Genomic DNA, 24,996 nt, shown 5'->3' on the forward strand with positions numbered 1-24,996 from the left:
CAGGCTGTGTGACCTGTGGCTTGTGATCCAAGAGCCTTCCTTAGAGTTCCATTGCAGAGCCTTGCTTGTTGTTAACAGCCGGCGCTGTGGCTCACTAGGCTAATCCTCTGCCTGTGGCGCAGGCACCCCGGGGTTCTAGTCCCGATTGCTCCTCTTCCAGTCCAGCTCTCTGCTGTGGTCCGGGAATGGAGTGGAGGATGGCCCAAGTGCTTAGGCCCTGCACCCCATGGGAGACCAGGAGAAGCACCTGGCTCCTGGCTTTGGATCAGCGCAGTGCGCTGGCTGCAGCGGCCATTGGGGGGTGAACCAACGGAAGGAAGACCTTTCTCTCTGTGTCTCTCTCACTGTCCACTCTGCCTGTCAAAAAAAAAAAAAAAGAATCACCAAGTGGAACTGATTTTCATGAACCATCACTCAAAATGTCCTCCTTAAGGAGAAAGGAGTATGTGGGTCCTGGGTACCTGGAAACAGGGAAGTGGAGACTGGCAAAGGTGAACCTGTGCTCTCTGCAGCCCTTGCCTGGTGGATCGCACCACCTCACAATCTCCTGTCCAGGAATCGAGAAACTCTGCCTTACAAAAACCGGAGCGACACCAGGACTCCCGGCGTTAAGGGAAACTGGACTTGTGTGGGGGCAGCAGAGGCTTTTGGTGAACTGCTGTTCGTGGCTTATAAAGAAGGGGCTTCTCTGGGCGTGCCGTCTGCCTTCACCACCTGTGGACCACATTCCCATTAACACAGGGCAACCTTAGGCGAGGCTGGCACTGCAAAAGCTTCCCTCCAAACTCCCCGCTGGTTGTCGTCTTTTTTTTTTTTTTTTAAGATTTATTTAAAAAATACACACACGCACAGAGAGAGAGGTCTTCCATATGCTGGTTCACTCCCCAGATGGCCACAGTGGCTGGAGCTGTGCCAATGCGAAGCCAGGAGCCTGGAGCTTCTTCCTGGTCTCCCACACAGGTGCAGGAGCCCAGGGACTTGGGCCATCTTCCACTGCTTTCCCAGGCCGCAGCAGAGAGCTGGATCATAAGTGGAGCAGCTGGGTCTAGAAGTGGCGCCCATATGGGATGTCGGCACTGCAGGTGGCAGCTTTATCTGCTATGCCACAGCGCCGGCCCTTCTACTGGTCTTCTTTTCCTGGAAATGGTGCTCAGTCAGGAACCCGTCCTATACACCTGTGTGCAGGTGGTCTGACGATCAGACACAAACGGGTCTCACCAACATCTTGTGGGCGTCCATCTGCTACTTGTCTTTCGTTTTCACTACCAGTGGCTGCCTTAACATTTGTAATTTAATTATTAGAGAGACAGGGCAATGTCCCATGAGCTGGTTCACTCCCCAGATGCCTCCAACAGCCAGAGCTGGGACAGGCTAAAGCCAGGAGCAAGAACTCAAAGCAGGTGTCCCTTGTGGGTGGCAGAGACCCAAGTACTCGCCATTAGCTGCTGCCTCCCTGAACCAGCAGCTTCTCAGTCACCACCCTGCAGGCTGTCTTCACACCTGGGGCCAAGGCGGGTCGGGGAGGGCGACCCGGTAGAGCGGGGGGAATCGGGGCTGCCACCAGGGGGCGCAAGGCGCTGCCGCCCGCGCAAGACCGGGGCGCCGAGGCAGGTGCGCCCCCGTGCTGCGTCCACAGGTGAGCGGAGGCGGCACCTGCGTGAAGGGCACGGCTGAGAGCCCAGCCTCCGCCTCCAGCCCGTGCCTCTCCAGGGGCACCAGGTTCCAGCCTCCGCTGGGGGCTTGGGCATCCACAGCCTCTGTGACGCTTCCCCCACTGGGGTTCTTCTTCCTGACGCCCCCGTGGGGCCAGGGCCTCGGGACGTGCTGCCCAAAGTGGCCCCCGGCGCCGGCAGCTCCAGTAGGCGGCTTGCGCGTGGCAGCGCCTGCCCGGAGAGCTCGGACACGTGGGCCCTTCCGCTGACCCCCCGCTCTCGCCAAGCCCTTGGCGGGCTTTAAAAGGAAGCCGCGGCTCCACGGCGAAGTCGCGGGCGATCTCCGCGCCCCGCCCCGCAGCCGGAGCCGCCTCGGGGAACTTGCGGCGCGCGGAGGCGGCGGCGAGGGCCCCGCGGGCCGCGCGTCCGCCCGGTGCGCTCTGCGCCTCTGCGGTTCCGCCCGTGGCGAGCGGCCGGCCGCCGAGCGCGCCCCGGCCAGCGCTGCGCTCTGACGAAGGGCGCGCGTTCCGGACGAGCGGCGCCTGCTTCGCCTGGCTTGCGCCCGCCGGCCCCGGGTTGGTATTCACGGCCGAGGGCGGACGCGCCGGGCTGCGGGAGCGGGGTCCCCGCCGCGCGCGGCTGCGGAGGCGGCGCTCGGCTGGGCTGCGGGCTGCCCGCGGCGCCCCGCTCTTTCTGGAAGCCCCGGACGCGGTTCCGGAGGGAAGCGCAACTTCCGAGGGGCGCGGGGCGCTGGCTGCGCGCTCCGCGGTCGGGTGGGCGCCCGCGCGCGCCGCCGGGTTCGGCCAAGTGCTGGAAACTTGGCGGTGTTTGCTGCCGGGGGAAGCCGTGTGCCGGGAACACACAGAGCTGTGAACACGCTTCTTCCGCTATCTTTTCTGGGGGAAAAAAAATGTGGTTTCCACGTGCGTTCTAGAAGAGAGAAAAATACAAGGTTCGGTTATTTCAAAAGGTCTCCTGTTAACGCTTGCTCAAGACGTTAATCTGGAGGCGATTAAAAACTCAATTTAGGACACGTTTCGTGGTGGTTCTGAGTGACCCGGCTGGACTGATCATCTCGCATTTCTCAGAATGTATTTATAACACAGGAAAGGTAACATTTAGGAGTAAATCCATCCATAAAAATAGGATCAGCTTTTATTGATACATCCGCTTTGAAGGATGAGACGCTGCAATGAGTCTTCATGAAAAAGAATAAGATGCTGCAAATTTTATCCAACATGCAATGGTTCAGAATTCATCTCGTGGATCGTTTTAGTTGATTTTTTTTTCACTTCATAAATGTATTGGAAAATAGTAATATAAAATATTGAAGGCTTGACTTGAAGACTCGTCGGGTAAGTTTGACAATCCGTGTGGAACCATGGAGAACTGTATGCTTGAGTATTGGACTTGATAATTTAGAGCGTAGCATGTTGTTTTAAGACATGGGACCTGATATTTTTTTCTGAGTAGGCTTATTGCAATGTGATTTATGTAAGGTTAAATAGGATCGATTTAGGTGGACCACTCTGCAAACCTGACCCAGCACCCCAATTCCTAATCTTGACAGCCGCCCCACCACCCTCAGAATCCTCTTTGCAACTCTTTGTAGTTAACCCTTTCCACCACCTATCGTTCTTGATATTTTACTTTTGCTTGTCAGCATGTTTTTACTTGGAAATAATTGCCTTCTCTTGCTCTTCTCAAAAGAAAAAAAATAAACTAAATTCTTCCCTTTTTATGAGATATGTTGGATTGCAGTGTTGTTGTTTTAACCCTATACACAGTGGGATACATTGAGGCAAAGTTATTTGCAGATGAGAAACTAGGGAGTTTGGTTATGTGTGAAATTTGTCTTGGTCTCACAGCATTGCTTCTCAGCAAATTGGGATCTCCTTGTGGTGTAAGGCTTCGATTATGGGGTGCATCGTTAATTACCCTGAGCTGAAATACAAGGCCATTTTAAAAATTGCTATTTATGTAATATTAGTAGCATGTGTTGTTCACTTGTAATCTTAGCATTTAAATACTTTTATTATACTTGAGATTAAGAAAGCTGCCTGAAATTACATGTTACCCAGTGGTGAGGCACAACAGAGGAACAGAAAATGGCAACTTGAAGACATGTAGAGAATGATTGTGGTTGCTTAAATTAAAATACCTTCATAGGTATTTTAAGGTCTGTGCCCAACTTATTTGTAGATGTCTGGATTTTTTTTTTCCATTTCTGTGCTGATGGTTTGAAATCTAGATTTGCCTGAAGGATAAAGACACAATCAGGAGTGGAGCTGAATGTGGAACCCAGGTAGTATTCTGCTATGGGCTGTATAGCATCCATATCAGAAATCGGATCTGCTATGGGCTGTATTATAGCATCTTGACTGCTCAGCTAAACATGCCCCAAAATTCTGTTTTCTGTCCAACTAAATAAGCTCCAGTGGGCTGCTAGGGGAATTAGGCTAATTAGGGGCTTGATCTCGTTTTGGAGGCTACTCATACATGTAATTGTTCTCAAGAGAAAAGCACGTAAATCGCTTGTTAAGGATCAGTTCAATCGTGATTTCTGGAGTGGTTTTTCCTTATTAAGTTGATCAAGGGCCATAGTTGTTTGCTTTGGAAAGACACATTTACAGTTAATGATGGCTGAATAGCACGTACACACATCATGGACCCTTGATGCTTGGGAAATGCGTTATCTTTTCCAGGAAAGTCCTCCTAGTTTCTGCTTTTATGAGTGGGAATCCATAACGTCGTGTGGGGACACCCAGGTGTGGGGTGTTTGAGCAGAATGCCCGGGGAAGCGTGAGGAGGAAGAGAATGGGAATGAACTACCAGTCTGCAAGCCTCAGACTGTGGCACCGGGAGGATGTGGCATTTTGTACACACACACACACACACACACACACACACAATGCTGACTGGCGCCCCAGCAGCCCAGCTATTTGGACTGGTGGTGATGGACTTGTGTTGAACAGAAGAAAGTAAAATTGAGAATCAAAAATCTTCTGGGTGGCCACAGGGCAGGTGAATTTAAACTGTCTGGAAATGGTGGCTAACACTGTAGGTATTTCCAAGAGCATGCCAATAGGCTGGCCATACTGTGAGATGAGTATTAATACCTTACAGGATGCTTTCGCATATGAGGGCACTTGCATTAGCAAGATGCTGAAGTCAGGAGCCAGAGGTGGGTAAGCCACCCAGGCACTCCAGTGTGGAATGGAAGTGTCTTAACCACTAGGCCAAACTCCTGTCTTAAACTTCTCCCTTAATTCCATTTTCCGAGGACTTTTGGAGGTACCCTCCCCCATCATTTCCTCTTCACGCACTGTGAAAAATGTGCTCATAATTGGCCTTGTTCTGTTGAAGGAGGTGTGGAAACTCGGGAACCTGATTTGGCTGAGGTCACCTGGGCGTCAGGCAGCGCTGAGACCAGCACCCAGTGTTCTGCCCTGTCCACTGAGCCAGAGTATGCACAAAGACAGGCTTGTGGTCTTTAGCTAGACTTACAGTGCTTGATAAAATCAGGCTATTCTTTTTGGAATGTCTTTCTGCCATGTCTGGGGCCTGCCTTTGTCTCCTCCACAGAATCGCTGTCAGTATTTAGAAGTTCTGAAACCTCCAAGTTCAGGCTCGAGAACCATAGTGTGTTCCCAGCCAGTGTGGCAGAACACAGCGCCCCATCCAGCGTGCACAAAAAGCCTTTCCGCTGAATGCGGACGTGATCCGAGCAGGCCCGACACGTGTATGAGTGCTCGAGGATTAAGGAGAGAGACGTCTCTGGACAGAAAAGTTATTGGCCACGAAGGACATGCACAAAGTTACGGTGACTGACTAAAGCAAATGGACATGCTAAGACCGGAGCACTTCTCAGCATCGGGATGTCTGGGTGTGTGTTCCTTTGTTGGCCAAGTGAAATTCCATGCTTGCCAGGCCCAACAATTAAAGTCTTTAGAGATGTTGTGGTCCCAGAGGCCTGGCTTGGGCTTTCAGACCACGTGTTGAGAAAATCCTGTCCAACAGTGTTGAAGGAATTTAATCGCTTTGGGACTCTCTCCTTTGACTAGTTTATAGGTCTGTTTTAAAATAGGACTACTCAGGTCATCAGGTCTACTCAGCACTTCGCAGTAGAAAATTCTTCCTTTGCCACCTGTTCTGCTCTCTAGGACCACTCCACTGGTTAAAGAAAATCTCTCTGCCCTGGGAACCAAGTTAGTAATTATCCATGATGCCACCAGAAATAGTTGTCACATGAATCTAGATGCATCTGAAAGATATCCAGCAAGTGGCCAGGTGTTGTGGTGCAGTGAGTCAAACTGCTGTTGGGGAAGCCCACATCTCCTATCAGAGTGCTGGCTGGAGTCCTAGCTAATCCATTTCCTATCCAGCTGCCTGGTTGAGGCACCTGCTAAAGCACCTGGGTAGACCAGGGTGGAGTTCTTAGCTCACAGCTTTGGCCTGGCTCAGCTCTGGATGTTTTGGCCATTTGGAGAGTGAACCAGGGAATAGAAGATGGAACTCTCTCTGTCCCCATCATTCAGCTTTTCAATTTTTTTTTTTTTAAAGATATCCAGGGCTGCCACTGTGGCATAGCGGGTAAAGCTGCTGCTTGTAGTGCCGGCATCCCATACTGGCGCCAGTTCGAGTCCAGGCTGCTCAATTTCTAATCCAGCTCCCTACTAATGTGCCTGGGAGAACAGTGGAAGATGGCCCAAGTGCTTGGGCCCCTGCATCCATGTGAGAGACCCAGAAGAAGCTCCTGGCTCCTGGCTTTGGATCAGCCCAGCTCTGGCCATTTGGGGAGTTAACCAGCAAATGGAAGACTTCTCTCTCTCTGTCTCTGCCTCTGCTTCTTTGTAACTCTGCCTTTCAAATGGCTAAATAAATCTTAAACAGTAAAAAAAAAATATATGTCCAGCCCAAAGGGAACCTAGCCTTTTTATTATTTTTTTGAAGATTTCTTTATTTGAAAGAGTTATAAAGAGGGAGAGACAGATCTTCCATCTTCTGGTTCACTCCCCAGATGGCTATAATGGTCATTGCTGGGCCAGGCCAAAGCTGGGAGTCAGGTCTCCCATATCAATGGCAGGGGCCCAAACACTTGGGCCATTATCTGCTGCTTTTCTCAGGCCATTAAAGGGGAGCTGGATTGGTAGAGCAGCTAGAACTTGAACTGGCACTCATATGGGGTGCTGGTGTCGCAGGCTGCCCAAGTCCAAGCTATTCTGATACCACTTTCTGCTAAAATGCCTGGGAAGGCAGCAGAAGACAGTCTATGTGGGAGACCCGGATGAAGCTCCTGGCTTCAGTCTGCTGTAGCCATGACTGTTACAGGCATGTGGGGAGTAAACTAGTGGCTGGGAGGTCTCAGTTTCTCCCTCTCTGTCACTCTGCCTTTCAAGAGGTGGAGAGAAAGATTTTCCATCTGCCTGTTCACTCCCAAATGATAGCAGTGAAGCCAGGAACCCAGAACTCTGTCCGGTCTCCATGTGGGTGGCAGGGTCTCAAATACTTGGACCATCTTCCCAGGCACATAGGTAGCTGGTTCAGACGGACTCAAATCAGCACTCATGGGATGCTGGTGTAGCAAATGATGGCCCAAACTGCTGTTCTACAACGCCAGCCCTTCAAATAAGTACATTTTAAAAAAGGCTAAAATAGTAAATTTCATGTTGTATGTATTTTTTAAAGACTTATGTATTTATTTGAAAGGCAGAGTTACAGAGAGGCAGAGGCAGAGAGCAGAGAGGGAGAGAGAGGTCTTCCATCTGCTGGTTCACTCCCCAAATGGCTACAATGGTCCAAGCTGTGCCATCCGAAACCAGGAGCCAGGAACTTCTTCCGGGCCTCCCATGCAGGGGTGGGGGCCAACGGACTTTGCCATCCTCTACTGCTTTCCCAGGCCATAGCGGAGAGCTGGAACAGAAGTGGAGCAGCCAGGACTGGAACTGGTGCCTTTATAGGCTGCCAGCACTGCAGGCGGCAGCTTTACCCACTACACCACAGCGCTGGTCCCTGTTGTGTGTATTTTAATCACAAATTTTGAGAAAACATTGGAAGCTTCCGTTTTTATGATAATTAGCACTACTTGCTTTACCCTGCCTGCTTTCTGTTTGGAATCAGGGTTTGTATCTGTTGATCAGCAATCCAAGGACAGGTTGTTCTCAGGATGGTTCAGCTTCCGATTTTCCAGCTTTATGATGGAGCGAAAGAGATGCACATTTTGTAGAAGCCGAATTTCCGGTCTTGCATTGTGACCTCCTTCTGGGCTGGTCATGTGACGCACTCTCTTGTGGAGGGCAGAAGCAGTCAACCCTGTGATCATGACGGAAACCAGCTGACACTTGCCGCCGGCTGTGTGGCCAGGGGAGGGTGGTCGGTAGGTGATGTGGATCAGATGCATTTTCCGCTTACTGATGTCTTTAATTTATGATGTCAAGGGGCACCTGTAATTGAAATGGGAAATTCTGTACTCGTGATTAGTAAATGTGTGCAGGTGTAAATATGTTTCTAAAACTCTTAATTATATATTATTCTTGAGCTACTTTTCTCTTCTCTCCCTTGTCATTTTTTTGTATTTTTTGGGGTGTTGCTTGAGAGGGCTACACCTTTGTGTTTTATCACCTTAGCCAGTCTTTCCTGCCCTTCAGCTCCTTGAAGACAGGGTGCCTGTTTTGGGGCCCTTAGTGTCCTGTTCAGCACAGTGCCACACTCTCTGAGGGCGGCCCATCTCTGAACGATACCCTTGACCTGGGGAGATCTTGCATTTTAACCATGATTTCTCATTTTCTCCCTTACAGCAGTTCTTACTGAGTTGCAGTAGAAGGTGACTAAGAAGTAGTACCTTGAAGGAGTTTAACTTTAATTCCTTTCTGTCCTACCTGCCTCCACCATGTGTATGAAAGATTCAATGTAATAAGGGGAATTAGCTCTGTGTCAGTAATTAGAGGGGTGCTAGGAGCGGGAAAACGTACTGTGGTGTAAAACCAGCCACCGCACGCGCTTTACATGCTTCTCATGGACAACGTAGGTTTTCCGTGGGAAAGCAGCAGGAGATTAGAGTGGATTGATGAGTTGGGGCAACTCGGTGGAATGCCCTGAATGTTAGGAGAGTATGACTTGGGGGAAGCAGAGTGTTCGTCACAGCTGAGTTTTTTTTTTTTTTTGACAGGCAGAGTGGACAGTGAGAGAGAGAGAGAAAGAGAGAAAGGTCTTCCTTTGCCGTTGGTTCACCCCCCAATGGCTGCCACGGCCGGCGCACCGCGCTGATCCAAAGGCAGGAGCCAGGTGCTTATCCTGGTCTCCCACGGAGTGCAGGGCCCAAGCACCTGGGCCATCCTCCACTGCACTCCCTGGCCACAGCAGAGAGCTGGCCTGGAAGAGGGGCAACCAGGACAGAATCCGGTGCCCTGACTGGGACTAGAACCCGGTGTGCCGGCACCGCTAGGCGGAGGATTAGCCTATTGAGCCACGGCACCGGCATAGCTGAGTTTTAAGAGCAGCTCCTTGGGCCTGGAGCAGCAGCCCTTGGAGATGGGGAGCCTATTTCATAAGCATAGATAGAAGTAATGGGACCTTGCTTCAAGATGGCAGTAGATGACCGAACAGGGGGAACAGGCACTGTGGAAGAAAAAACCATTCTGCCTTAGTGGTTAATTTTTAGCTGAAGTTGAGCAGTCAAAGACAGCTGTAAATGGTCTTGTTCACACAAATAGGAAATAAATGGTAGTTTTAGGGAGGAAAATGATGAATTATACCTTGGATAGTATCCATTACTGTGTAACAGGTTGTCATAGAATTTAACAGTGTAAGACAGCAAACATGTATTGCCTCACTGAATTTCTGAGAGTTAGGATTCCAGGAGCCACTGAGCCGGGTGGCTTCCAGCTTGGCTTCTCTTACGAGGTTAAAGTCAAGTTGTAGGCAGGGCTGCAGTCATCCTGGGCGGAGAGCTTGCTCTCATGGCTGTTGCTTGGAGGTTGTGGCTCCTTGCTGGCTGTTGGCAGGAGGCCTCTGCAGGGCCGCGAGGGTGTCCTCACACCTCGTAGCTCAGTTCTCCAGGCCGTGACCAGTGCTGCAGTGCCTTCCATGACCTTGTCATCCCTGTTGCTGCGAGTTATTCCCGAGAACTGAGTTCCCTAGAACTCAATCTAGCCTGTGTTCAGGGCGAGGGGGTTGGCCTCCAACTTTTGAAAGAAGAAATATTATATATATACATTTAGTCTTGTATGTATATTCACTTGAAAATATGTCCATATATATGTATATATAGTGTTTTGAAGGGAAGTGGAATAATGTATGCAACTGAAAATGCCAGTGGGAAGAAACCTGTAGATCTGGACGTAGGAGACAGTGGGGCTGAAAACAGGAAATGGAGGACTTTCTCAAGAGTTCTTTATTTAATGATCTCTCTCAACAAGTCTCATTATTGGTCACTATTTCTTTTTCCATCTTCTTTCCTTCCAGTTATTCTAATCCTTTTTTTAAAGCTTTCCATTTTTAATTTCATGTATGATTTTGTGGCTTTGTTCTCCAAAGTTTCTTATCGTGGAAAACTTCAATTGTGCGGAAACGTTGCAAGACTGATGTCATGAATGTGCAAATGTCCACCACCTGGACCCAGTCATGGTTAACATTTGGACTGACTGGCTTTACCTATAAATTTCTTTTCTGAACCACTTACTAGGTGGCATTCTTCTCTAAAGAAGAGTTTCACCTTGACCTTGGGATAAAATACAGATTCTCTCAAAAAGGCAGGGTGTGGGCTTAATTCCCTTCCCTTAATTACCAATTTTCAGAGTGAGGAGCTGATGTCATGATCCCTTACAATGCTAGCAAATGATTCTTTTCTTCTCTTTTTTGTGACTGGCGTTATGTAGTCACTGGGCAAAGCATGTGTAATTTTGCTGCCTATTGCCAAATGCTCACAGAGATTGTATAGTTTTGCACTTCCCACCTAGCCTTGTAGGAGAGAGTCCCTATTTTCTTGTAACCTTGACAAAAAGAGTCCACTATTAAACAGTTGAATTTTTGCCAAACACAAGTGAGCAATGGTATCTTGAGGTGGGTTTGATTTGTATCTATTTTATGAATGAGAATGAACATCTTTTCATGTTTTGAGTCATGTCCTTCCTTTTTGTGTTCTTTCTGTATCTTTTGCCTTTTTTCTAAAGAAGTTTTTGGCTTTTTAAAAATATATTTTTAAAGATTTTTTATTTTACTTGAGAGGCACAGTCACAAAGGGAGAGACAGAGAGGTCTTCCATCTGCTGGTTCACCCCTCAGATGGCTGCAGGGGCCGGAGCAGGGCTGATCTGAAGCTGGGAGTCAGGAGCTTCTTCCGGGTCTTCTGCTTTCCCAGGCCATTAGCAGGGAGCTGGATCTGAAGTGGAGCAGCCGGGATTTGAACTGGCTCCCATATAGGATGCTGGTGCCGCAGGCGGAGGCGTAACCTACTATGTCACAGCGCGAGCTCTGACCTTTTAATATTACATCTGGAGCCAGTGTTGTGGCACAGCAGGCTAAGCCACTGCCTGTGACACTGGTATCCCATATGGGTACTTGTTCATGTTCAGGATGCCCCACTTCCATTCCAGCTCGCTGCTAATGGCCTGGGAAAAGTAGTCGAAGATGAGCCAGGTGCTTGGGCCCCTGCTATGTACACGGAAGACCTGGAAGAAGCTCTTGGCTCCTGGCTTCAGCCTGAACCTGTGCTGGCTGTTGCGACCATCTGGGGAGTGAACAGCAGAGAGCTCTCTCTGTCTCGCCTTCTCTTTCCCTGTAACTCCGACTTTCAAATAAATAAATGTAGCTTTTAAAAAATCTTAATCTAGGCTTTCTCTCCATGTTCTATGGAGATGAGCCATCCCCTTTTAAAGTTTTTATTTATTTGAAAATCTGAGAGAGAATGAGAGAAATTTTCCATTTGCTGGTTCACCTCCCAAACGGTCACAGTGAGCAGGGATGGGCCAGGCTGAAGCCATCCTCTGGGTCTCCCACTCGACTGGCAGGGGCTCCGGGCCCCAGGCCATCCTTTGCTGCCTTCCCAGGCACACCATCAGGGAGCTGGATTATAAGTGGAGCAGCCGGGACTTGAACTGGCACCCATATGGGATGCTGGCGCTGTGGCGGAAGCCCGGCCTGCTGCACTACAGCACTGTCTCCAAGCCCCTTCTTTCTAACATAAATTGAGAATCTTTTTTTTTTTTTTTTTTTGACAGGCAGAGTGGACAGTGAGAGAGAGAGACAGAGAAAGGTCTTCCTTTGCCATTGGTTCACCCTCCAATGGCCAGGGCACTGCGGCCAGCACACCGCGCTGATCCGATGCTAGGAGCCAGGTGCTTCTCCTGGTCTCCCATGGGGTGCAGGGCCCAAGCACTTGGGCCATCCTCCACTGCACTCCCGGGCCACAGCAGAGAGCTGGTCTGGAAGGGGGGCAACCGGGACAGAATCTGGCGCCCTGACTGGGACTAGAACCCGGTGTGCCAGCACCAGAAGGCGGAGGATTAGCCTAGTGAGCCACGAGAATCTTTTTTGTTTCCAGTTTGTTATTCGTTTTTTACTTTGCTTGGTCTTTTCTTTTAATGAGAACATACACGTGCCTCCTCTGGTTCATTCTTCAAGTGCCTGCAACAGTTGGTGGTGCTTGTGCCAGAGTTGGGTGCCAAGGAATCAATCCAGGTCTCCCACGTGGGTGGCAGGAAACCAATTACTTGAGCCATCACTGATGCTTACTGGGGCCTGCATTGGCAGGAGCTAGGGGCAGGCATCAAACCCAGGCACTCTGATGTGGGATGTGGGCTAAATACTCATTCCCTTGGGTGCTTTGTAATACGCAAAGATAGACTTTTTTTTTTTTTTTGTACCAAGCTTACTGGTCATTTTTTAATTGCTTCTGGATTTCTAGCCATAGTTAAGATTCTTCCCTATATGGGAGTTACGAAGGAATGCATCCGTATTTGCTTCTAGTGCTTGTGCGGTGCCCCTCCTGCCCCCTTTCCTTCCCTTACCCCTGCCTTCCATCTCTGTCTTGTGTGTTGATCTCTGGAGTTTATGCTGGTGCGCAGTTTTTTATTTTATTTTATTTTTTGACAGGCAGAGTTAGACAGTGAGAGGGAGAGACAGAGAAAGGTCTTCCTTTCATTGGTTCACCCCCCAAATGGCCACTATGGCCGGCGCTGCACTGATCTGAAGCCAGGAGCCAGGTGCTTCCTCCTGGTCTGCCATGCAGGTGCAGGGCCCAAGGACCTGGGCCATCCTCCACTGCACTCCACAGCAGAGAGCTGGACTGGAAGAGGAGCAACCGGGACTAGGTCCCGGTGCCCATATGGGATGCTGGTGCTGTGGGCGGAGGATTAACCAAGTGAGCCATGGCACCAGCCCCTGGTGTGCAGTTTCAGACAGGGACCGACTTCACTTTCCAGGACTGCTATCACCGTTATGTCATAGACCAAATTTCCAAAACCTTTGGCTTTTTCTTCTGCATTTTTAAAAGGAATACATATTTCATAAGCACAACTTTAGGCATATAGTGATTCTTCCCACCTTACCCACCCTCCCACTCACACTCCCACCCCTCCTCCTCTTCCCCCTCCCCTCTCCCATTCCCAGTCCCATTCTCCATTAAGACCCATTTTCGTTAAACTTTATACACAGAAGACCAACTCTATACTAAGTAAAGAGTTCAACAATTTGCATGAAAAAAACCAAAACAAAACAAAAGAAAAAACTTTTCCTCAACAGTAGAGACAAGGAAGGACTGTTCAAAGTTCTGGCATCTTTAAGTTAATTTCACTTCTTCCTTTTTTTTTTATTAGAAACTTAATTAGCTTTAACGAAGCACCCAAGGATGATACATGATACACGTTTGGGAGCACTTAGACATAATTATAATACAAATCTTTGAGGACAGAGGTCCTGCATGGGAAGTTAGTGCACAGTGACTCTTGTTGTTAATTTAACAATTAACGCTCTTATGTATGACGTCAGTGATCACCTGAGGCTCTTGACATGAGCTGCCTAGGCTATGGAAGCCTTTTGAATGCACAAACTCTGTCAGTATTTAGACAAGGCCATAAGCAAAGTGGAAGTTCTCTCTTCCCCTTAAGGAAAAGTACCTCCTCCTTTGATCATTTCTTTCCACTGGGGTTTCACTATCCAAGATCCTTCATGTAGGATTTTTTTTTTTTTGCCTCAGTGTCTTGGCTTTCCATGCCTGAAATGCTCTTGTCAACTTTTCAGCTAGACCAGAATGCTTTAAGGGCTGACTGAGGTCAGAGTGCTACTTAAAGCGATTGTCATTCTATGAGTCCACTGTGTGGACTGCTTTCTTTCCATGTTGGAGCATTTACTCCTTTTTCATTCTATCTGTTATTACCAGACTCTTAATCCTATTCATATGATCACTTTAACACTTAATATGGTATTTTGCCACCCAGCTTAAGGGGATTTGGTGCCCTATGGCAAGTTTTTAAACTGTACTCTTTGAAATAAGTCTGTAGGAACGTATGCAGAACTATACAGCTTTATAGTTAAAAACTTCATATGCTTCATAATTACAACTTTAGGAACATAGTGATTCTTCCCACCATGCGTACCCTCCCACCCATACTCCCAGCCCTTCTTTCTCCTCTCTCTCTTACTCCCGCTCTTATTTTTTACTGAAATCTATTTTCAGTCGGCTTTATACATGTGTTTAACTCTGTTAAAGAATTCAACAAATAGAATGTGTGTATATATACATATATACACACACTTATATACATATACATATATACATATATATATGTATATACATATAACTGTTCCTCAACAGTCAAGAGCTGTTCCAGTTATTGCTTCTCAAAGTGTTAATTTCACGTCTACAGATTTCCTTTTAGGTGCTCTATTAGTTGCAGGTCAGGAAGAACATGTGGTGTTGTCCCTTTGGGACTGGCTTATTTCACTAATTATGATGTTTTCTAGATTCATCCATTTTGTTGTAAATGACCAGATTTCTTTCTTTTTTCTAATATTGTGTAGTATTCTGAGGTGTACATATCCCATAATTTCTTGAACTGCAATAAACGTGGGGGTGCAGATAACTCTTTCACATGCTGATTTCATTTCCCTTGGGTAAATTCCCAGGAGTGGGATGGCTGGGTCATCTGGTAGGTCTGTATTCAGATTTCTGAGGTATCTCCATGCTGTCTTCCGTAGTGGCTTTACTAGTTTACATTCCCACCAACAGTGGATTAGGGTACCTTTTTCCCCACTTCCTTGCCAGCATTTGTTGTTTGTTGATTTCTGTATGTAAGCCACTCTCACTGGGGTGAGGTGAAACCTCATTTTTGGTTTTGATTTGCATTTCCCTGACAGCTAGCGATCCTGAGCATTTTTTCACGTGTCTGTTGGCCATTTGGATTTCCTGTGTTGAAAAATGTCTGTTTACGTCCTCTTCACTGGGTTATTTGTTTTGTTGTTGTTGAGTTTCTTGATCTCTTTATATATTCTGGTTATTAATCCTTTATCGGTTGTGTAGTTTGCATATAATTTCTCTCATTCTGTTGGTTGCCTCTTCACTTTCCTGAGTGTTTCTTTTGCAGTACAGAAGCTTCTCAATGTAATCACACTTCTGAATTTGGGCTCTGATTGCTTGTGCCTCTGTGGTCCTTCCCAAGAAGTTCTTGCCTGTGCCAATGTCTTGCAGGGTTTCCCTGTTGTTCTCTAATAATTTGATGGTGTCAGATCATAGATTTAGGTCTTTAATCAATGTTGAGTGGATTTGTGTGTAAAGTGTAAGATAGGGGTCTTGCTTCATACTTTTGCGTGTGCAAACCCATATTTCCCAGCACCATTTTTTGAGGAGACCGTCTTTGCTCCAGGGATTGGTTTTAGCTCCTTGGTCAGATATAAGTTGGTTGTAGATGCTTGGATTGATTTCTGGTGTGTTTCTGTTCTGTACCACTGGTCTATCCAATGCCAGGCTGTTTTGATTATAACTGCCTTGTAGTATTGTCTTGAAATCTAGTATTGTGTTACCTCCAGCTTTGTTTTTGTTTGCTTTAGCTATTTGGGGTCTCCTGTGTTTCCATATGAATTTCAACATTTTTTCTATACTTGAGAAGAATATCCTTGGTATTTTGATTGGTGTTACAATGAATTTGTAAATTGCTTTTGAAAGTATGGACATTTTGATGATACTGCCTCTTCCAATCCATGAACATGGAAGATTTTCCCATTTATTTTGTTATCTTCTATTTCTTTAATATTTTGTAATTCTCACCGAGAGATCTTTGACATCCTGGTTAAGTTTATTCCAAGGTATTTGATTTTTTTTGTAGCTATTGTGAATGGGATTGATCTTAGAAATTCTTTCTCAGCTATGGCATTGTCTGTGTATACAAAGGCTGTTGATTTCTGTGTATTGACTTTATATCCTGCTGCTTTACCAAACTCTTCTATGAGTTCCAGTAGTCTCTTAGTGGAGTCTTTTGGGTCTCCTGTATATAGAATCATGTCATCTGCAAATAGGGATAGTTTGACTTCTTCCTTCCCAGTTTATATTCCTTTGATTTCTTTCCCTTGCCTAATGGCTCTGGCTAAAACTTCCAGGACTATATTTTATAGCAATGGTGACAGTGGACATCCCTTTCTGGTACTGGATCTCAGTGGGAATGCTTCCAACTTTTCCCCTTTTAATATGATGCTGGCCATGGGTTTGTCATAAATTGCCTTGATTGTATTGAGGAATGTTCCTTCTATACCCAATTTGCTTAGAGTTTTCATCATGAAAGGTGTTGTATTTTATCAAATGCTTTCTCTGCATCTGTTGAGATAATCATATGGTTTTTGTTCAGTTTTTTAATGTTATATATTACATTGATTGATTTGCAAATATTGAACCATCCCTGCATGCCAGGGATAAATCCCACTTGGTCTGGGTAGATGATCTTTCTGATGTATTGTTGGATTCACTTGGCTAGAATTTTGTTGAGGATTTTTGCATCTATGTTCATCAGGGAAATTGGTCTGTAATTCTCTTTTTCAGTTGCATCTTATTCTGGTTTAGGAATTATGGTGAGGCTGGCTTCATAGAAGAATTTGGGAGGATTCCCTCCCTTTCAATTGTTTTGAATAACTTGGGAAGAATTAGAGTTACTTCTTCTTTAAATGTCTGGTAGAATTCATCAGTAAAGCCATCTGGTCCTGGTCTTTTCTTTGTTGGGAAGGTTTTTATTACTGATTCAATTTCTGTCTTGGTAATGGGTCTCTTTAGGTTTTCTGTGTCTTCATGGCTCAATTTAGGTAGGTAGGTTCTATGTGTCCAGGAATCTATCCATTTCTGCTAGGTTTCCTAATTTGTTGGTGTACAGCTCTTTGTAGTAATTTCTGATGATTCTTTTTATTTCTGTGGTATCTGTTGTTACATTTCCTTTTTTATCTCTAATTTTATTGATTTGGGTCTTCTACTTTTTTTGGTTAGTTGGGCCAATGGTGTGTCAAGTTTGTTTATTTTTTCAAAAAATAGCTCTTTGTTTTGCTGATCTTTTGTATTTTTTGGTTTCATTTTTGTTGGTTTCTTCTCTAATTTTATTTATTTTCTACTAGTTTCAGGTTTGATTTGATGTTGACACCCAGGTTGGATGTGGTAAATCTCTTTTTTTTTCTTTTATCAGAGGGAAGATTTTTCTTCTGTTGGTGTAGACTCAGCTCATTTCCTCTCCTCAAAGGAGACCAGTGCCTGGGCGCTAGCCCTAGTGGGTATAATATTCATCTGTACTTCCACAAGGACCCCACAGAGGATTGGTACAGTCCTTGGTGTAAGCAGATTCCCCAACAGAGTCCCTCACCAGGGAACCAGGGAGCCCTGATCATGTGGAGCCTCCCACAGTGACTGCCCAGAGTCCCAGCCACACCCTGCATGCACACAGCCTCAGTGTTTTCTCGGTCCTGGCTCACAAGCCTCCCACAGTCACAAGCACCCAGGCCCGGATCAGTTCTCCCAGCCAGACTCCAGAGTCTCCGCTCTGCTGATTGCTGGGTGGACACAAGCTGGCACAGCTGTTATGTACATCCAAAAATGGCACCCACTCTGAATCGGCTTGTTATAGGACGCTGTTGCAAGGTGATGGGAGAGAGAGAAACGTGTCCCCCTCTTTTTTCTCCTCTAGTTTGGCAGTAGCTTGGGCTGCTGCAGTCTGGGCTCACCTCTCTCCAAAGCTGTGTGGAGGCTCGGCTGCTGGTGTCCTGAGCTGTGCGTGTCCACGCCCTCTGCATAGGTCTGTTGTGTCCCTCTAATTTGCATAGTTTCCTCTGCCATTTTCTCCCTGACTCTTCCCAGAAACTGCACTCTCTCCCCTTTTTAAAGCTGTCTTTCCTGGACTAGAGCAGGAAGCTACCTCGCTACTCCACCATCTCGGCTGACTCGTCTTTTGCTTGGCTTTTTCTGTTTCTGGATTTCTGCTGTGTTCCTTTGGCAGTCAGGGTCCAAAGGAGGTAGACACTACATAATACCTCCAACAGGGGAAGTTTAACATAAAGAATTACTAATTGTAATAGGAGATTAAGTGTAAGATATGAAGAACTCTGTCTGATATTTGGGACTGAGGAAGAGTACCCAAGGAAGGACAAACTTGGAGGGGTTCAGACCTCAATAGGGAAAGTGAGGTTCAGCCACTAGCTAGCGGTGATGCTGGCTGGGATAAGCCGGGCTGCTCTGGAGTTGCCCCTTCCAAATGCAAGTGGGCAGCTGGCAGTCAGCAGGGAGTGGTATGGGTGTGCACTGGGAGCCCCGTGACACACAGACCCTAGAGGGTGGCAAGTCTTGCTTCACTCATTATTTTGTGGTGGGCTACCCTTTGGGCTACAGCTTGAACATGTGACTGGGGAAGGTTATCAGTACACCGAGAGGGAAGGTCACAGAGGAACCTTATTCTGGACCTGTGGCTGGGCTGGGCTCACATCCTTCCCAGGGTTTAGGAATTACAGCAAGTCTCGCAGTGTGCCTCTAGCGCCCTCTACTGAAAAGGCTCAGTATTGCACTCACTTTTCCTTCCTTGAAGGAATTCCATGGTTTACCATAGAGCGTACATTGAAGGATGCATTTAAAATTGAAAGACAGTAGAATGATAAGTGACACAGTTGCATTGGCCGGTCTTTCCATGTGCTGTTATTCAGTATTTTTTATTATTGGAGATTCATAGTGTATTTGAATATCTGTTAATTCTTGCACTGTTACAAATTGATCTCTTCCAATAAGAGTTTTCAAATAAATTTGTCTAATCCTAGAAAAAACACTTTGTGGCAACTGCTAGATGTGAGCCAGGCACGGAGCCAGGAACTCAGTTCAACTCTCCCATGAGGATGGCACAGACCCAACTACTTGAGCTATCATCTGCCACCTCCCAGGGTGTATCAGCAGGAAGCTGGAAATGGGAGTGGAGCTGAGACTTGAACCCAGGCACTCTGATACGGGAGGGCGGTGTCCTAACTGATGGCTTAACCGCCAAGCCAAACGTCCACTCCTAATCTTGTGCTTTTTAAAATACTACTGTAGAATAAGTTCCCATCATTAATTTATTGTGGTTAAGAATAACAACAAAACCAATCAAGAAATACACTAGAAGATGAGTAGTGCACACCGCTTATTCCCACCCCTCTGAGTTAATATTTTCATACACATCTTTCAGGATGTATTTGTAATCGTATTTAGATGAGAATATTTTTAAAATAAAAAAGTTTTAACACTTTTCAGCTGTTGCAACTGCAGGTGTAACTTAGCAATGTCTTTTGCTTCTCTTTCCAGCTATTTTCCCCACCCATGAGCCTTTGAGGATGTTGTAATGTCCCTCCGTGCCTCGTGTTGCAAGGAGTTTACACAGCTGCTACCTAGTCAAGACATGGATATCAAAAACTCACCATCCAGCCTTCACTCTCCTGCCTCCTACAACTGCAGTCAGTCTGTCTTACCCCTGGAGCACGGCCCCCTCTACGTCCCTGCCTCCTACGTAGAGAACCACCACGAGTACCCCGCCATGACCTTCTACAGCCCTGCCATGATGAATTACAGCGTCCCCAGCGGCGCCAGTGAGGCGGACCGTGGGCCGGGGCGACAGCCCACAAGTCCAGATGTGCTGTGGCCGACTCCTGGCCACCTGTCTCCTTTAGCCATCCGTTGTCAGTCGTCACTTCTGTACCCAGAACCTCAGAAGCCTTCGTGGTGTGAAGTGCGACCGCTGGAGCACACCTCGCCTGTGAACAGGTGAGGCCGGCCTTCGTTCTGAGCCGTATTCCGTGGGGACTCGGCTCCCCTCCCGGTTACCGAGAAGACGGACGTGCGTTCCCAGTGTCTTCATTTATGAGGACCCTTCAGAAAGTTCGTGGAGTGTGTGTGTGGCGCTGGAGTTCACATTTTAATTCCATTGTCCCCTGAACTTTTTGAGCAACTCTCGTAATAAGTCATTCATTACTTGGAGCACCTAAAACGTGATGCACTGTTTTATTCTTCCTTTATTTTTAAGATTGACTTATTTATTTGAAAGGTAGAGTTACAGAGAGGCAGAGGCAGAGAGAGAGAGAGAGAGTCTGTTACCCAGTGGTTCACTCCCCAGTTGGCTGCAATGGCCAGAGCTGGGCCAATCCGAAGCCAGGACTTGAACCCGTATCCGTATGGGATGCTGGCTCTATGAGCAGCAGCTTTACCCACTATGCCACAGCGCTGGCCCCATGTTCTCTTCTAATATTCCAGTCCTCATTGAAAAATTGTACTTGTAGGTGAGTGTTGCAGGCACAGCTCACTATTGTGAATGCTGCTGTATTTATACTATAAAAATTATCTTCCTTTTTTCCTAAGTTTGAATACCAATTTTTTTAGTTTTAGGTTAGACTCATAGTGAAATCACAATATAGTGTTCATGAAAAATTGTTCCCAGGATAAAAATAAGTGTGGCAGTACTACAACTTAAAGGAATACTAGCCGCCTGAAACCTGTAAAGACAGGCAATTGGTACAGCTTAAAATTTTTTGAGAGGCAGAGAAAGAGAAGGAGGGATAGGCAGCATCCCTGTATCTGCTGGTTTACTCTCAAATGCTCACAGTGGCAGAACCAGGCCAGACTGAAGCCGGGAACTGGCAGCTCCATCATGGTCCGCCCTCTAGGTGGCAGTGTCCCACCTGCTGGGGCATCACTGCTGCCTCCCAGAGTGCACATCGGCAGAGAGCTGGAGTGAAGGGCCCAGGCACATCCATGTGGGTGCAGGCATCCTAATTGCTAGGCCAGACGCCCAGCCCATTATAAAACTGGTGGGAAATCATTTAATATAGACATCATTTGAAATTTCCTGAAGTGGAAAAGAATATTTGTACTCTTTAAATGCAAGGTAAGATGGATTATTTCAGTCTAATAATACTTTCTTTTTTTTTTTTTTTTAAGATTTATTTATTTGAGAGGTAGAATTACAGAGAGAGGGAGGGAGAGACAGAGAGAATGGTCTTCCATCTGCTGGTTCACTCCCCAAATGGCCGCAACAGCCAGCTGGTACTGGGCAAGTCTGAAGCCAGGAGCTTCCTCTGGGTCTTCCACGCAGGTGCAGGGCCCAAGGACTTGGGCCATCTTCTGCTGCTTTCCCAGGCCACGGCAGAAAGCTGGACAGGAAGAGGAGCAGCTGGAACTAGAACTTGTGCCCATATGGGCAGGTGGAAACTTAGCCTACAGCCAGAGCGCTGGCCTCAGTTTAATGGACATTTTCAATGATCGTTGTACCTCTGAAGGGAAGACATTAATGAGGGGAAGAGAAGAGGGAGATGAAATTCTAAAACAGTGAAAGTTAAATGAGAACATACTGGATATGAAAGTTCATTACTTTCTCTTCTTATTTGAAGGGCGGAGTGTAAGGGAGGGAGGGAGATAGGGAGGGATATATAGAGAGAGCTTCCATCTGGTGGTTCACTCCCCAAATGACCACAGTGGCCAGGGCTGAGCCAGGTGAAAGCCAGGAGCTTCATCCGGTCTCCCAGATGGGCGGCAGGGCCCAAACACTTGGGTCATCTTCCAGTGCTTTTCCCAGCCCAATAGCAGGGAGCTGGAGGTGGTGCAGCTGGGACACAGACGGCATTTGCATGAGGTGCTGGCCTTGTAGGTGGTTTTACTCGCTGCACCACAAGGCCGGCCCCATGGGAAACTTTTTAAATGCAGTACTTTAGAAAAATAAAAAATAAAAGCAGTGCTTTTCATTCAGCCTTTAAAGGCAGAAGTATGTTTTGAGCATGAATTCTGATCAAAGTTCTGATATTTGGACAAGCTAAACCAAATGAAAATTACCTTCATTGATCAAACGGTCAACCCTTTATCATACTTTCCAAATGAAATATGCCCTAGCAAAACGAGGAAGTGGCCGGGCTTGGGTCTGGTGCTGCCCGTGCTTCCCTGCTGGGCCGGTTCTGCCGTGGGGCCAGGGCCCGGCCTCTGCTTCACCCACCTGAGCTTTCCCTGGCCAGGCAGCCTTCTCTTCTCCTTTCTGCCCTCTCCCCACCTCCCTCTCTTTAACCAGAGTATAGTATTCGTCTCCATGTGACTTGGAGTCCATTTGTTACTCCAGTAGACCTTTATCTAAAGTTGCAGAAGGGAAGGTTTTGTCTTCTGTTGAAACGGGACGCTGTAGTGCCTGACCGGCTGCTGTGCGATGCGGACGGGGGTGACTGGCGCCTGCAGCAGGTTGCGTGAGGTCAAGCCCATCCCCGGGGTGTCAGTGGACTTCAGCGACCAGGGAGGGTGGCGGCGTGCCCTGCCTGTGGCTCAGCCCTCTGGATGAGGTTGCGTCTGGCCGCTTCATTTCTGCCACACAAGGACGCCGCTGCCCCTGTGGCTGAAACAGGCCTTCTGCCGTTAGTGGTGCTCGTCAGCCCTGCGGGCATGGGCGTCGACTCGCTTGGCTGCTCTCAACGGAAGTCGCTCTACAGATCTGCTGTAGGAGCGAAGGTTCTGCTCTGTCAGGTTTCGTGGGATGTACAAGGGGGTCTTCAGAAGGTCCCTGGAAACTGTGTGTTATGAAAATAAACTATGCCTGCATTTCAAATTTTTTGCCCCCCACCCCCAAGTATGCTTATCTTTTAATTCCATTTTTCCATGAGCTTTTGGAAGTCCTGTTGTATCTATTGTGAACCCTGGAAGACAAAGAGATCAGATTAGTCTGTGTGGGCATTGTTTTTTTTTTTTTTTTTCTGGAAAGTATTTCTTTCCCTTTGATCTTCCTTTAAAATGGATATTTTCTTGGTCCCCAGAGAGGCCCTGAAGAGGAAGGTTAGTGGAGACAGTTGCGCCAGCCCCGTGACAAGTTCGAAGAAGGATGCCCGCTTCTGTGCCGTCTGCAGCGACTATGCGTCGGGATATCACTACGGAGTCTGGTCGTGTGAAGGGTGTAAGGCCTTCTTTAAAAGGAGCATTCAAGGTACAAGAGTACTGTTACCTGCTCTCAGTTTCCAGCTTTGCTTTCAAACAGCTTTGCAGAGGTGGCTGGATGGAAATTCTGCCATCGGCCTGTCAGGCGCACCAGGTCCTGGATGAGCAGGGGTTGGGAGTGGGGGGTAACACGATGGCTTGTCTTCATGTGCAGACCACCTGATTTGCATTGCCTATCTCTGTGCCAGAGCCCCAAGGTTACATAGCCAGCTCCAGTGCACCCCACCTCATCTTCACCCGTGGGGCGGTAGGAGAAGATGTCTAGTTAGAACCCTGTGAAGATATTGGTTGGAGAGAATGTGTGCTTATGAGGGATTGCAAAGACTGTTCCTTCAGACTGACTTAGGTTCAATAAAGGACAAGCACGATTGTTTTGATGGTGGGCTGACTCCTCAGGGAGAGAAACTTAGCATGAGAGGGCTATAAAACGATTATGGGAAGAGGGAATTTAAATGCTGTGGCCCGAGAGTGCAGTGGAGGGTGGCCCAAGTCCTTGGGCCCTGCACCCGCATGGGAGACCAGGAGAAGCACCTGGCTTCGGATCAGCATGGTACGCCAGCTGCAGCGGCCATTGGAGGGTGAACCAACGGCAAAGGAAGACCTTTCTCTCTGTCTCTCTCTCTCACTGTCCACTCTGCCTGTCAAAAAATCTGTTCAAGGGGCAGGCATCTGGCACTGAGATGCTCACATTCCGTATTGGAGTACCTGAGTTCAGTTTGTAGCCCCAGCTCCCGATTCTAACTTCCTGCCGTTCCAGACCCTGGGATGCAGCAGCGATGGCTCGAGTGATTGGGTTCCTGCTGCACACAGGAGTCGCAGCTCCTGGCTCCAGCACTGGCCCAGCCTCAGCTGTGGCAGGGATTTGAACCTGTAGATGGGAGCTCTGTTTCTCTCTCTCTCTCTCTCTCTCTCTCTCTCTCTCTCTGTCTCTCTGCACAAAGGATTTATTTTGGTGCAAAAAATTTTCAAATCCATGCATATTGAGGGTTCTTCAAAGAGTTCATGGAAAAAGACACATTATGAAAAATATCTGTGGATTTCAAATAAGCTTATCTCTTAATTTCATTTTTTATCCACAAAATTTTTGAAGTACCCTTGTACATTTTGTGGAGATGATCAGAAACCAGGAATTCAAGGGCAGTGTATTTTTTTTTTAAAGGTTTCTATTTATTTTGAAAGAATTAGAGAGAAAATGAGAGAGAAGGAGGGAAAGGGAAAGTGATTGATTTTTCCATTCACTGGTTCACTCCCCAGATGGCCTCAATGGCCAGGGCTGAGCCTGGCTGAAGCCAGGAACTTCATCATGGGTAGCAGGGGTTCAAGTACTTGGACCATCGTCGGCTGCTTTTTCCAGGACACATTAGCAGGGAGCTGGATTGGAAGTGGAGCATCCAGGACATGAACTAGTGCCCAAACGGGATGCCGGCATTGCAGGTGGAGGCTTTACCTGCTATGCCCAACGCTGGTCCCAGGGGCAGTGTATTGTGAGAATTGATCTAGAAGTACATCTCCGCGAGAACTAGCAGAGCCTCCTTTCCAACTCCCTTATTTTCTGGTTTGGTGTAGACCAACCTTCTCCATTCCTCCTAGGCTGAGGTTTTGTTTTGTTTCCTAATCGCTTGTCAAATCGGCTTCCAAGTTGCGTGCACTGGTCGTCTTGGTGCACACGTCCCTCCTTCTCCAGCCCTGATGGGCTGGCGTCATTCTCTTGCTCCCTGGTGCTCTTGTCCCCTGTCTCACAGCAGCCCCTCCTGGCAGCGTCCTTTCTTCCCATCCTAGAGCTCCCCTCCTTTTTCTGTCAAAGTCTCTGAACTTTGTTCTTGACCAGTGAGGAAAAGCAACCTTGCATGGCAAATAGCAGTTTACCCAATTAACTCACCCATGGATAACTCTAGATTTTGAGGACATTTTT

The 24,996-nt window shown here is 47.4% G+C and overlaps 1 protein-coding gene across 1 annotated transcript in view; it reads left to right on the plus strand.

Moving 5' to 3' along the window:
- Positions 1–2,088: 2,088 nt before the first annotated feature.
- ESR2 (estrogen receptor 2) overlaps positions 2,089–24,996 on the plus strand; it is a 70,771-nt gene continuing 47,863 nt past the window's right edge. Inside the window, exons 1-3 of the mRNA XM_017349392.4 lie at positions 2,089–2,227; positions 19,434–19,889; positions 22,907–23,073. Coding sequence (XP_017204881.4) covers positions 19,471–19,889; positions 22,907–23,073 — 586 coding nt within the window. The 5' untranslated portion in view covers positions 2,089–2,227; positions 19,434–19,470. The remainder of the gene's footprint in view (positions 2,228–19,433; positions 19,890–22,906; positions 23,074–24,996) is intronic.

This window comes from Oryctolagus cuniculus, chromosome 20 (assembly GCF_051225735.1).
Source record: "Oryctolagus cuniculus isolate XC-2025 breed Fujian yellow rabbit chromosome 20, ASM5122573v1, whole genome shotgun sequence".
NCBI classification, from domain to species: domain Eukaryota; kingdom Metazoa; phylum Chordata; class Mammalia; order Lagomorpha; family Leporidae; genus Oryctolagus; species Oryctolagus cuniculus.